The sequence below is a fragment of the Pezoporus occidentalis genome, unplaced genomic scaffold (assembly GCF_034315485.1).
Source record: "Pezoporus occidentalis ecotype Australia unplaced genomic scaffold, CSIRO_AGI_Poc_V1 ctg79, whole genome shotgun sequence".
Lineage (NCBI taxonomy): Eukaryota > Metazoa > Chordata > Aves > Psittaciformes > Psittacidae > Pezoporus > Pezoporus occidentalis.
In genome coordinates, this window is record NW_026916147.1 from 1,951,781 (window position 1) to 1,965,977 (window position 14,197).

General features: G+C 42.8%; 1 protein-coding gene across 2 annotated transcripts in view; it reads left to right on the plus strand.

Annotated features, from left to right (window-relative positions):
* The window catches only part of NR3C2 (nuclear receptor subfamily 3 group C member 2), a 204,197-nt gene that overhangs the window by 1,879 nt on the left and 188,121 nt on the right, over positions 1-14,197 (plus strand). Inside the window, exon 2 of one of the 2 annotated variants that reach the window (XM_062602764.1) lies at positions 3,143-4,901. In XM_062602764.1, the coding sequence (XP_062458748.1) occupies positions 3,145-4,901 (1,757 nt within the window). In that variant the 5' untranslated portion in view covers positions 3,143-3,144. Of the gene's footprint in view, positions 1-3,129; positions 4,902-14,197 lie in introns of those variants that run through there. The other variant, XM_062602763.1, reaches the window with a different exon arrangement.

The window sequence follows — 14,197 nt, forward strand, 5'->3', positions numbered from 1 at the left end:
GGTCGGCACCCGGGGGCACCCCTCAGTGCTCTCCGTGGGGAGTGTGGGGGGGGGGGGGGGTTAGGTCGTTACCTGGACCCTCTCCACCGTGGAGGGTGGAGAGTGTTGCTTGCGCGGGAGAAAAAGCGCTTTCCTGCATCGCTTTAGGGGCCGAGAGCGGGTTTGGGCTTTCCTAACCGCCCCCCCCCCCCCCTCCCACCCCCCCATTATCTTCCCCGAGTCGATCCCCGGCGGACGCGTGGGAAGGACGGAGGGAGCTCCCGGGCACTGCTGGCTTTTCCCATGAGCGATAATCCGGATTGTACCTGCGGGACAGCTGACGGGGAGTTTGGGGTGGCGGATTAGGGGTGCAGAGCGGTGGTAGTGGCCGGGAGCTGCTGTGATGGATGCTCCGCGCCGCGTAGGGCAGATAGGAAGATAGACGCGAGCGCTGCCTGCGCGGTCGTTCACACGCGTGTCCGGCCGTGTGAGGACAGAGGGAGCAGTCCCACGCCGCGGGGGACACGAGGGACACTACTCGCGCTCCCCGCCCTGCTTCGGTGCCCGGGGGAGAGTGGGCAAACCCTAGCCTATGTCTCGAGACGGAACTCCTGTCTCCTGGTCGGTTTTATGTCGGCGGAGCTGCTCGCAGGCAGTGACACTTAAATTTCGCTTTACAAACACCGGGTAATAAGAAGTGGGTGGTCGCTCGAGCCATCGGGTTAGGATTTTTTTACGAAACGGGATTTACTTCAGGTTTTCCCGTATCTAGGTGACCTTTTGGTTGCAGGGATACCAGGTACCATTTGATTTCTATTTTTTATTCGACTGTTGCCGTGAAACTGGTTTCATGCCTGATTGATCAGAGACTTATACTGCAGAGGTCTGTGTTTGTTGATATGTTTGGGGTGAAATATGTAACTCGCAGTGTCCGAGTACTTCTTGTTTGGGGGGGGCGGGTGTGTGGTGTGTGTCCTGGGGAAACTGCTGTGCTCATAATATAAGCTTCCTTCTGCAGAATATCAGATGGTCTTGGTTCTGATATGTAACATGAGTCGGCTTCTGTTCTGGTCTGTGTTAGCCCACAGTCATATTCAGGTAGTGAAAGTTAGTAAAAAGGCATGTCTGTGCAGTAGGTGAAGTGTGGATACCATAGATAAACATGCTAGTCAAGTTGTAATAAGTTCTGCTGAGAAGAACAAACCCAAACCCTTATGCTGTCAGCAAGCCGTGAAATGGTTATTCAGTTCCAATACCCACCAAGGCACAGAAAACAGCACTCCCCGAGAATCTGTTTGCTGCTGCATTTTACTGGTGTATAGCTGTCATTTTAAACAGAACTTGTATCAGGCCACAGCTAATCTTTCTGCTGTTCTTTGATCCTTTCGGATGTATGGCCCAGACGGTGTTTCTCTCTGTGCAAGTGCAGGACCAGGCCATTTCAGTTTTTTATTTCTTTTTCCTTTGTGTGACCTGGATTTTTATTTGCTGAAGTTTCAGAGTGTGCTCACTTATTGATTATGTATGGAGTTTGAAATTTACAGCTGTGGGAGAGGTAGCTGCAAGGCTTGTGCACCTGTGCAGTGTTAGGCCTATAACTGGGATTTCCTGGTAGGCAGGGGTTCTGCTGGTGGTTCTGAGGGGTAAAATTCACTTACATCCTAATTTTAAGCCTTAAATAAGTTTACTGGTTTTCAGAAATTCTGGTCACTTGCAGCTGCAATTGATTTATCTAGGAATTAGGCTTGCTCAGCACTTAACTCAGGGGTAGGAGATTTTCTGGGAGTGACTTTATATGAAAGTAGGGACTTCTGTCTCGAAATTTAGACTATAGGAATGTGATTTGATACTCGTGGTGGTGGGATACACATGATTCTGTCTTCTAATAAAATTTGCTTGAGGGGAATGTAGGCATAGAGCCATAGGTCAGAGTAAGGGGAAAGAGTATTTGAGTCATTAATTTAGTTTTTTTGGGGGGTTGTTTTATGATTTTCTTTATAATAACATTTTTAAGTAGTGTTAAGTAATGGGATTAAACATGAAATCAAATGTTGGAAAATCAATACATTCTGAAAGGAAAAACTATTTGCATAATATTGATACTGTAACTATTGGCACTTGAGTTTCTACAGTTCTAATGATACTGTAAACCTATTAGTTTAAAAAAAAAAAGGAAATAAAATTGTTGTTACTTACACATGACGTTCAGAACACTGGTAGCTAGGTCATGCATTTTGCTCCCTTCCTTGAGAGAGTGGCCTGCAGGATGGAAGTTTTTTTTTAGGGTCTGTTTTAGAACAAGGTTTACTTCTCTAGATATATTCCTCTTCCTGACTGCCGTGGAGGTTTGCAGAACTACAGATCCATTTAACAGCGGTGCATCCCTGCCTAATCTGATGCCCTTCCTCTGTGGCAGAAACGTTTCCCATTTAGCTTGCATTTAGCTTGCTTCTCTTCCTGCCCAGCCAATCCTCCAGGTTTCCTCAGGTGATCGTACAAACAGTTTGCATAACTGTGGAGGGGCAGACCAGATCCTGGCCCCTCAGAACTACTGCTTCCCTCTGAAGCATCCTGTGTTACACTGGGTGATGAAGAGAAACGCCCTTAGCGCAACAGCCTGCCTTGCTTTGCTCTCCCTGTAGTATGGTAGCGCAAGGTCCTTGGAGGAGCGGAGATGTAATGTCCAATTTCCACAGCGTTTATGCCCTGCCTACCACCAGTGTGTCCTTTCAGGACCTCTCTGGTTCCCCCTTTGTCCTTGCTACCCCCTTCCCTTTCTTCCAGGTCCCTGAGAGAGGGGCAGCACTGACCGTGGGGCTGTGGCCAGCAACGGTGGGCAGTGGTTGTGCTGATGCTGCAGAGCTGTTCTTTTTGGGGCAAGGCTGGGAGCAATAATTTGGATCTTTTCTGACTGCTGAGCAGTTTTCTCTCAGAATCTATAGGGCTGTCATATCTGTGAGACCTTTTCCCTTGGTTTGATTGAAATTGCACAAATGGTTGAGAGATGATGGATGGGGCAGGGAAACGGGACTGGCAGGCAGAGAAGAGGATAGACAGAGTGAGCGGATACGCCTTGTTTCCTTAGGAAATTAGGAAATTTCCTTAGGAAGTCACACTGTCCTGTCATTTATTAATTTAACTTTTTTGTATATGTCTTTGCTAGTTATGGAGACAAAAGGATACCACAGCTACCCAGAAGGCTTAGATATGGAGAGACGGTGGGGTCAAGTTTCTCAGTCTGTGGAGTATTCTATAGGTGCTGGAGAGCAGACTGATGACAATAACTATATGGAGATTGTAAACGTAAGCTGTGCTGCTGGAGCTTTTGCAAACAGCAGCGCTCAAGGAAACAACAAAGAAAAGCCTGAGCTACTCTCCTGCCTGCAGCAAGACAGCAGTCAGCCTGGTCTTCTACCCTCTGACATCAAAACTGAAACGGAATCCAAGGAGCTGTCAGCAACAGTGGCTGAGTCCATGGGTTTATATATGGATTCGATACGAGATGCCGATTACCCCTACGATCAGCAGAACCAGGGAAGCCCAGGGAAGATGTACCAGAATGTGGGGCAGCTGGTGAAGCTCTACAAGGAGAATGGCCACTGCTCTTCTCCCCTCCACAGCACCAGCAGACCCTTGAGGTCTTTGATGTCGGACTCTGGGAGCGCTGTAAACGGTGGTGCCATGCACGCTATTGTCAAAAGCCCTATCATGTGTCAAGAGAAAAGCCCTTCGGGCTGCAGCCCTCAGAACATGGCTTCCTCGGTGTGTAGTCCTGCGGGAGTTAACTCTGTGTCCTCAACTACTGCTAACTTTGGGAACTTTGCCGTGCACAGCCCCATTGGCCAGGGAACCCCTTTGTCACGCTCGCCGAACGTTGAAAACCGGGGGTCTATGTTGCACAGTCCCGCACACGTTAGCAATGTGGGGTCTCCACTTTCTAGCCCTATAAGTAGCATGAAATCACCAATTTCTAGTCCTCCCAGTCATTGCAGCGTGAAATCTCCTGTCTCAAGTCCCAGTAATATCACTATGCGATCTTCTGTGTCCAGTCCTGCGAACCTGAACTCGAGGAGCTCCATTGCCAGCCCTTCCAATGCCAATAATAGGTCCACTCGTTCTAGTCCAGCGGTTAGCACTGTGGGATCATCCATCTGTAGCCCCATAAACAACTCCCTAGGATTCCCAGCTTCCAGCACGCCAGCGGGACCTAGCAGAAGCCAAGATACTGTTCCTAGTCCAGAAGCAAAAGACAAGGGTGCTCAAGAACTCACATTTCCTAAGATGGAGGAAATGGAGGACGCCATCTCCAACAACAGTCAGATGAACCTTGTTCAGTTCATAAAGCCTGAGCCAGACGGTTCCTTTGGTAGCGCGTGCATTGGTGACAGCAGCAAAATAAACTCCGATTCCCCCTTTTCAGTACCAGTGAAGCAAGAGTCAGCCAAGCATCCGTGCTCTGGTGCGTCTTTTAAAGGGAATCAAACAGTAAATCCTTTCCCATTTACAGATGGCTCATATTTTTCTTTTATGGATGACAAAGACTATTACTCTCTTTCTGGGATTTTAGGACCACCTGTTTCTTCATTTGACGGAAGTTGTGAAGGTAGCGGTTTTCCAAATCCAGGCCTACGTATGGGCATTAAGCAGGAGCCTGATGATGGCAGCTACTACCAAGAAAACAGTATACCATCCTCTGCCATTGTGGGTGTAAATTCAGGTGGACAGTCATTTCACTACAGGATCGGTGCCCAAGGCACGATATCTTTGTCGCGACCGGTTGCTCGAGAGCAGGCATTTCAGCACTTGAGCTCGTTCCCTCCTGTCAGCACGCTAGTGGAGACCTGGAAGTCGCATTCGGAGTTGGCATCCAGAAGAAGTGATGGGTATCCAGTTCTAGAGTACATTCCAGAAAATGTGTCCAGGTGAGCAGGCAAATTACTTCTGTCCTCTACCTCTCCCTTCTTTATTTTCTTCTTCCCCTGCATTAAACATAAAAGGCATGGATTAAAATGGGGACGAGGGCAGTATTTCTCAAGCTGATACATAATTCTTCATTTGCATTTCAGTTCTTATTGTTAGATTTGCTGTGTTTTTACTCTGCCTTTAACAAAAACGAAGTGCTGGCTTTAATATTTAAAAAGAACATATTATATTCTATAGTTATTAGATTTGAATGTGTAGCTCTAGTATGTTTATGAGCTCTTACTACTATAAATGTTGTTTTTCCTATAATGAGAGCTTAGTAAAATTGCTCTCGTGTGTCCTATAATGGTTATTCTTTCTTAGCTGGTGTTTGAGTGTGCTGTGCCTCCGATGAAATGTTGAGAAGAGAATAAGAAAACCATAGTGTCAGGAATCTGTTTTTGTTAAGATGCATGATTATAAGTTTGCACTGGACTTTAACTGGTTAAGTGTAAAAACTAAACCTTACAAGCCTTTGGCAACATATTATTTCTGTATTTTAACTGTAGGAACATTTGGTTTGTATATATAGAAAAATGCCTCCAGAAGGAGGAGGGCTGTTAAAACTTGACGCATTTGAAAGGGATAAATGGATAAACTGATCTCCTCACTTTTGGTGGAAGAGAAATATGCAAGTGTCGTTTGAATTTGTATTCCTTGGCTGACTCGTAGAGCATGCATTTCTTCAGCAAACAGGTGTTCATGTATCTCATAAAGGACACTTACTTTCATGAACTATCTGGTTTCATAATCAATGTTACAAGTTATTAAGCGCATCTGACAGTATGACTTAGTTAGAATAGTTGCACAGACTCTTCCTGTGTCAAACAGGCTTGCCAAAGCTTTGTGCTAAAGCTCAGTGAAATAATCAGTAACAGAATTTGCCTTTACCTTTCTCAAGTCTTTTTTTTTTTCCTCATCATGAGATATGCAACTGCCCTCAGGGAATGAAACGTCTGCCTTATTCTTGGAGTGGGGTGAAGAGGATGAGTAGTGTTTTCCATATTTATATGATGCTAAATATTTCTGAAGAAATAGTGTTGAAATGAAAAACTTAATACTTAAAATAATGATGCTTTTGAGGAGGGAAAAGAGCCTATCTATCCATGAGGGAAAAAAAGACTAAATATTTTCACTTTATTCTCAGATCTGTTCGCTACCTCTGCAATCTCCTTACTGTTTTGCAAGCCATGCTTCACTTCTGCTTTGACCATTTCAGATATAGTCTCTAAAGAATGTACTTTTTAATACATCTTTCTCAACTTAAAAGGGCTATATCCCACCTTCATACTGAACTTTGCATGTAGCTGGATATTTGTTACCATCCAGGCTTGGCTTAAATGTGTTTTCTTGAATCAAGGAAGATGAAGTTGCTGTTTTCTAGTTATTTTACCTGATGAAATTTTCATAAACTGCATTATTTATATGGTGAGAAAAGTTCACCAGAAGACTGATGGGATGCCTGAAAATAAAGACCCAGTATTTTACTGCCTTTGTGATTGAGCACTGTTACTTGGGCAAGTAGCTCCTGCCAGCCATGAGAACTCTTGCGTAAGTGCTGCTTGCGCTGAGTCAAGGTTGTCATCTTTGCAGGGACATGCACGTTAAATAGAGAAATGCAGGTAGGAGCATGGTTGTCATCAGTAGTTAACGTTTTGAATGACAGTTTCTCATGAAGCTTTCAAAGGAGTCACTTCATCTGACATTAGTCCACGGTAGCTCTTCCCATCTGTTTACCTCTATACCAGTAAATGGGTATATCATCAGGCTTGATGATGGCACAGGCTTGATACACTTTCCTGTCTTTGTTCTCTCCGCTCGTATCTCAGTAAAATATGAAGGTAAGCATAGCTGTTACTTTGCAGGATTGAAATCCTGCAATTTTTAGCGCTCAGAGCTGTTGCTGCATTTGTGGAGTTCTGTTCAGGTGATGGAGATCTGCAAGGTTGCGACACTTCAGGCATCCTGATCTGTAGTTCAGATTAGGACATGTGTCATCATCTCAAATCTCCAAACTCAGCCCCATTATTTAACAAAATGTTGCGCTTGCCAGTGGCTTTATGCTAACAGGTGCAGCCGGGAGCCTGTGCAAAGCCCTTACAAGTTCCAAGGTAAATTCATGTAGAGGTCATTTTAGCAGTACAGATTTGAATGAATAGGTGCGTGCTCAGGTATTTGTCTGCTGGCAGGGCAAATCTGAAAGACTCATCTGAGGGTGTTACACGTGTAAAAGCTCACTCTTGCTAACAAACCTTGAACTGATCTTTGCTTTTCATTTCTGTGCTGCGTTCCAGCTAAAACAAGAGGAAATTGGGCACAAGTTTGTTCATGCTCCAAAGTGTTGTAATAAAGCACTCATAGTTTAAAACCATGTCAGGCCTGATACCCCAAGGTGGGTTTCAGCTGTCCCATGTCAGCATGGTATGGGGGTTGTAAAGTCTTTCTTCCTTCATGTGATCATTTCAGCAGCATTGCATCTCTGCACTCTACATCCAAGCTAGATCCTTGTTATTTCCAGTCAGGTTTTTTTTCCCTGATGTATCAACCATATGAGGCATCATACATTTTGCAGACTTCTACAGCTGTGATTAACCCTTCAAAGTCTGCAATATTTTTAAATTTCTGGTAGTGTAAGTCTTCATCTTTTTTTCAGGTATACTTATGCTGCAATATAAATTGCCATAAGCAAAGACTAAGGTGCAGGGAAAAAATAGGCTACATGGTTCTCTTAAGTCAATAAATGACCAGCATTGAGTATATCTTGTTTTGACAGCATTGCTTTCTGAACCTTGATAACATACCTTTTTTGGACCGCGTCTGTCTTGCAGCTGACATGGTGAAAAGGAGTGGGTGACCAGGAATGAAGAAGACGTTTCACACTAAGAGTGAATCTTTAGATTAAACGTTAATTTTTTTTCCCCCTGTTAGAATATCGCCTTTCTCAAGTCAGTTATACTTGCTGATAGTATCTACTAAACATAGTTTAGGCATTTAAAATCCCTTGCTACCTTATTGACTGTGCCAACTCCCTGCTGTCAGCCAGAACATTTCTCTTTTTCTCCTTCAGTTACTTTTATTAGATGTCCACAGTTACAGTTCTTTTTAAGTTACTCGCTGGTAACTTTCTTTATAACATTGCTTGTGTTTGGGTTGCAAGAGCCTCTTAAGCAAACTCAAGTTCCCTTATTGCTTTAAAAATGTTTTTTCTCCTGCTAATATGCATGCAGAACATGCCTTTGTTTTTGAAATATTTTTACATGTTTAATTTTTAGAGAGGGTGAATCATACCTGTATGTCTGTGTGTGTAGATCCCCCCTCCATGAATGACATTTCCTAAGAAATAATGGTTTCTAAACTAAACAATAGCAAAGGGGGCTTGAAAAAGAAGATATGTGTGATTGTGTGATGTCATTGATGGAAACCTACACTGCGAATCCAGACAGATTTAGGGAGATTGCTCATCTGAATCAGGGTACCCGTCTAGGCCTCGTGGTCATGCCAATTACGCAGTTTTCAGAATGGCCTCAGAAAATGTAGTGGTTGCTTGAAGCAACAGTAAAAATTGGGGAGAATGACCTTTCCGCTGCATTAGCTCTTACCCAAAGCTGCTTCTGCAAGTGTGTCTTTTCCCTCTAATTTGCATATTAACTCATGAATGTACACATCTGTACTTGCTTTTCTCAGAAGTTCTGGTAGAAACAAAGGACTGAAACTCCTACTGTGGTTTCTTCCTGGCAGTTCTACTGGTGTAACACAGTGTGATGTAATCTAGTATATTACTATTTTAACGTAAGTTGCATACATTTATCAATAGTTATATTTCAGTTGTTGTCATTAAGACAAGGAGAATTCTCTTCAGTGTTTCGTGATATTCTAGAGTCTGATTTGTATCTGTTAAAGGGTGTTGAAAGACTGTCATTGACTTCTTTGGGTTTACGGTCAAATCTTTGATCAAGCATTGAAAATATTTTAGGGACTTCTGTGTGTTCCTGAGCCATTCACATGGATCAGTGTTTTTTAATAGACACTACTTGTGCAACCCCCAGGACCTCACCCAACCCAACTCAGAACAAAAAAACCAACCCAACAGCATGATCTTCGTTTATATGTAACCTTTACTGACTTGAACGGGTGATTCTGCTTAAATCTGATTTCAGGCTATTGCAAGTATTTTTGTAAATAAACTTTTATGTTAAATATTATCTAGAATAGACACTTATCAGAATTATACCTACCAGAGAGACAGAGGTCTGGTAGATATTATATTATTTTTAGAATTTATGAATGGCCTTGACCTCTGCTGTTGACTTCATGGTAGAAGACCATGCTGTTAAAATATTCTCCATGCTTGGCAGGACTCTTTTCCCCTTTTGCTTCCTACAAATTCACTGCAAGCTTTCTTTTTCAACAGTGATTCTTTAATATCGTAGACTGTAGCCTTAAATCTGTACTTTTTCTTTTTTTTTTTTTCCATTTTTTAAAGTTATACTTCCTTTTTTGTAGGTTTGTGTATATTTTTGTGTCATTTTTAACAGTTCTGGGTATAATCTTGATACAGTAGAAACTTCTGTGTATGTATGTCTGTATTTCTTGCTATAGAAGTTAAAAGTCTCTATTAGTATGTCAGGGCAGGAGGTCTAAAGGTTCTCCTTAGCATACCAGCATGCATTTAACAGCCCCATACTTTCTACACCTTTCTTTGGTACGTGCTTGAGGGTGCTTTTTGTTTTATTTTACTATTTTATTAAGGAGTTCAGAGTCTTTATAAAGTATCATTTGCAAATGTGACTGCTACTGATGCCTATTTTCCCCTTAAATTTATACACATCAGTTGACTCCTGTGCTGTGGCAGGGAGAAGTCCACATTGCTGGAAAACTGTGTTCCATAAAGGGGCAGATCTTCTAAATCTGGGGAAATAAGGGCTCTGTTGGCAATACATATGCCAATATCTAGGGATTGTTTGTTTCTTTTTGTGTGGGGGTAAGTAATGTTGTGTTTTACTAAAACATTTCTGTTGCTAGTTGATACTGTTGAACTTTGCAGTAGGTGGCTGTTGGAAATCAGTTTGCCATAGTTTATTCTGATCATAGTAATTGCTTCCTAGCTATCACTTTTGGTGATATAAAATCCCACTCTGATATCTTCTGATGGTTTTCTGAAAAAGAGGAAGGTGGGATCACCTGTGTGCACAGATCTTAGCAAGAAGAAGAAACTGTGATTATCTGTATTCTGACAGTACGGATCAGTGCATTTTCATGGGGACTGGAAGACACGAATGTCTGAAATATGTACTGTATAAAAAAGTTTCCATCCTGTTTTATGGGATACATGTTACAGTTATGCAGGTAAGGTTAGGGATTGCTGCAGTGGTATCAACACACGTGCAGTACTGGTATTGTCTGGAGAGGGAGTAAATTGTACGCTGCGATTCCATAACTTGTCCTTACTAAAGCAACACTTAGCATTCATGGAGCTTAAACCTGCTGTGAAGTGCTTTGCCTGCTGAATCAGATTTCTAGATATGTGTTGGTGCTTTGCTGAACCCAGGACTGAGTAGTGGTCGCTGTTGGGTGTTGCTTGTAGCTGAAGAGTGTATTGTTTGTAGTGGTGAAATAACAGTCTTGGGCCATGCCTTGTCTGGTCTGACTCTGGTTTTGCTCTTTGGGTGTGTTGTATAGGAGACCCAAGTTGGGTTCCTTATGCAGTTCACTCCGAAGCTCTAAAAGCCAACAGGAAAGGGCAACTTGGTGAGTAGTGTGGGGTGACATGGATGCAAGAGCAAACTGAAGGGACAGAAAGGGACAGGAGCCTAAGAAATAATCTTAAATGCACATTTATGCTAAGAGACAATGTATTGCCAAGCCATAATCTTGGCACTTGTGTTTTCAGGGTATGTTTTTAAAAGGCAGTTTTTGTTTCTTTATGTACTAAGTCTTCAAATGGACTTGTAGGATCTGGAATAAAAAAAATGGACTGATTTCAACCAAAACTTTTTGGGAGAACATTGGAATTCTGTGATTTCAGGTCTAAGCTCTCAGAGGCCCAAAAATACTACATTTTCAAATGAGTATAGAGCCATAACTTGTTTTCTGGCAAATGTGTCTTGCAGTATGGCTGTATAAGAGTGATAAAAATGGCCTGACAAGGAAGCTACAAAGGGTGTGTGAAAACCAGGTATTAAATACGTTTCAGTTGAACACGTTAATGAGTTTTCACATGCAGCTGGTTGCTACACAGTGCTTGGTGCTCAACATACAAATTACTTTACTTTAGCTGCAGTCTCCTCCGAGTGAGAGATCTGTGGAGAAAAAACTAAGACTATTTCCACTGTGTGCAATTGCCCAAGTCCTTGCAGCATTATTTGACATGTTTGAATGCACCCTAAATAGACCGTGGCATGATTTGACTGCTTGCTGCCCTACTAGTGCAAACTGCAGTGGAAGGTCACCATCTATTGGATCCTCATGGAAGCCCTCTCCTGCTGAAGCCACATTGGTTTTGCTTCTAGAGGAGACTTCTTGGAGGAAGGCATGCTTTTTTGACTTATGCTACAGGAGAAGGGTTCATAGGTCAGGAAGGCCTTCCTTATCTGTGCCAGCAGTTCCCAGCGTAGCCTGCTCCAGTACCACTACTGACAAGAGTGGCAGTAGTGGCTCTTGGCTCAGCGCTGGGCTCCCTTCTCACACCTGGGAGCAGGGTGAGTGTGCATCCTTGTTAATACATGTCTTTCTGTTCAGGAACCCTGGAATTTTACAAAACTTTGACAGCTGATTTACTTCTGGGACATTTTGAAATAAACTGTCTCTTTAAATAGGAAGCCTTGACCTTGTTTGGGTGTTCTGATTTTTGTTTTTGGTTTGTTAACATGGCTTACCAGAGCTTAACAGTGTGTTTTCTGAAAGGGTGTGATCTGGGTGGTTGTCTTTCTCTGCTTTACTGAAATCAGTGCTGAAGGATTTAAACCACAAAGCCTACCTCGATTCTTCCCAGTCCCCAAGGAACACTTTCCCCTTCCCCCCAAACAAAACAAAACCAAAACAAAATGAAAGCTGCAGAAAACCAAACCCATGCTGTTGATGGTTCTGGATTCTTATGAAAATAATTAACACTGGTTGTATCTATTCATCTAACTATCATCATCTAACTGAATAAATATGCGTGCAAGACGGTTTCTTTATTGAACTGTATTATAACAAATTCCCATGTTAGTGGTAGGTAACAAGAAAAGAACTTGAATTTTATTTCTTTTCTTTAAATTGTGAATTAAGCTCCTGCAGTTATATTAGAATGTGTTGTTTGCTGGTTGCTAAATTAAATTTTTACAAATCTGAAATCTGTAAGCTGCGTATTTACATCATGGTCCTAATTGGTAGCTTAAATTTCATATTTGGAGGTAGGGTAACTTTAGGTTAATATATAAAGATATTTCTTTAGAAAGGAAAATAGTAAACTTTGGTTGGAACATCTCAGCAGAAACAGCATCCAGTATTTGTGGATAATACGTAAAAAATGGCTTATAGGAATTTGTACTCTTTCTTAAGTGTGCATGGGTACGCTGCTGATTGTGGTTAGTGATAATAATAGATCAAAGAGTTACAACCCTGAGGTTAAAAAGCAAATTTCAGACTAATTGCTGAATGTTTCTGACAATTTTTATATCACTTTACTCATTTCAATTTTTTCTTCTAAACAGTACTTTCTGCTTGCATTTGGAGGTGAAATAACTCTTTGAATGGGCTTTCAGGCTAAAATTTGGACAGGACACAGGAATGTTTTCTGTTTAGCTTTTCTTTCCTTGTCTGCTTCCGAGAGGTACTGTCCCAGGTTTCTAAAAGTGGTGGCTTTATAAACTAATTCCCTAGGACTTAGGTTTCTGGGGGAAAAAATGGATTAAAAAGACCCTTTATTATTAATGTTTTCTGAATCTTTTGGATTTGGGAGAATATCTTTCTTCCATTTTTTTGTGTGTGTGTATGACCATTTCAGGTTCATATTCAGTCTTAAGTCTACAAAGTGAATATGTATTTTAGAGGTTTATTTTGGCCATTACAATCTATCAATGGTGTTATGGTCAGAACTGGGAATTAAGTAGGTATGATTGTCCTGACTAGGATTTTGACTTGTCCCAGCTGCTGAACTGTAGGGTCTTGCTAGCATTTTTGTCAGTGGTTTTCTGATTACTGTGTTGTGCTGACATGGTAGCGCAGTCCTGCAGAATCTATCGCTATAGTACTTCATTTCTTCTGTTTGCCAGCTCTTCTTCCATACCTGCCTCAAAGCGTTGGGATGGAGGGGCTCAGGAGTCCCCAGGGGAGGTTGGAGCAGCTCTCTAGGCAAAGCAGTGCCCTGCTCAAGTGAGTTTTAAGTCAGGCTGTGCTTGATGGCAGATTGAGGGCATGTGGAAAAAGGGGCAGCCGCTGAGTTTTGCTGGTATGAGAATGCGCTGAAGTGCCTGTGCCATCAGAGGCACATTGCCCGGCTGTGGCAGGCAGCTGCCTGCCCCCGTGCATCCCCGTGAGCTTGCGCAAGGCAGCCGCATCCGTGTACCCGTGTGAATGCGTCACCTGGCATGTCCTTACTGAGACCTGTGCTGTGCGAGCCCTTTGGAAACTGGTTTCACAACCGGCAAGCCCTGGTTTACTCTGGCAGTGTCTCACCTTGAAAAATCAATCGTGTTTGTGTCTCTGGCTCTTCGTTAGTACTGCTGCAAGCTAAGGGAGTGCGGACGGGGCACTTTGGCAGGTGATTAGCCTTATTCCCTCTTCAAACAGAGTCTCTTGTCTGACTGATGCAAGACTGCAGGTGGAGCCTAGTCTCCCAGACAAGTTTCATGTCCCTGCCGTCAGAGTAGGAGCAGGAAAGGGATTGCTTCTGGAAGTGTGCCTTAAGTTTGGGGCATCAAGACAGCAACCTTTATTTTCCCTCAGGAGGCTTGAGTTCAGATATGAGCTGCTCCGAAAGGTCGGCGATCTCACTTTTAGCATTGCTGAAGGCTTGTCTCTAGAAACCTGTCATGCACTTCAGCGCTTTTGAAGACTGGAGTGCCAGGGACCTTGCAAATGAAGGTGGGTGGGAAATTTGCACAGTTTCCAGGCAGACTATCTGAGCTGTCAGCATCATTATTTTAAACTAAATTAAATTTGTGCTAGAGAGTGCAGTATGTTAGAGCAGTTAGGGAGCTCTTCCTCTAATAAGAGCTTCAGATCTACTTTCCTAGATCTGACTTCGTTAACTTCCAAACTCATTTGGGTAAAT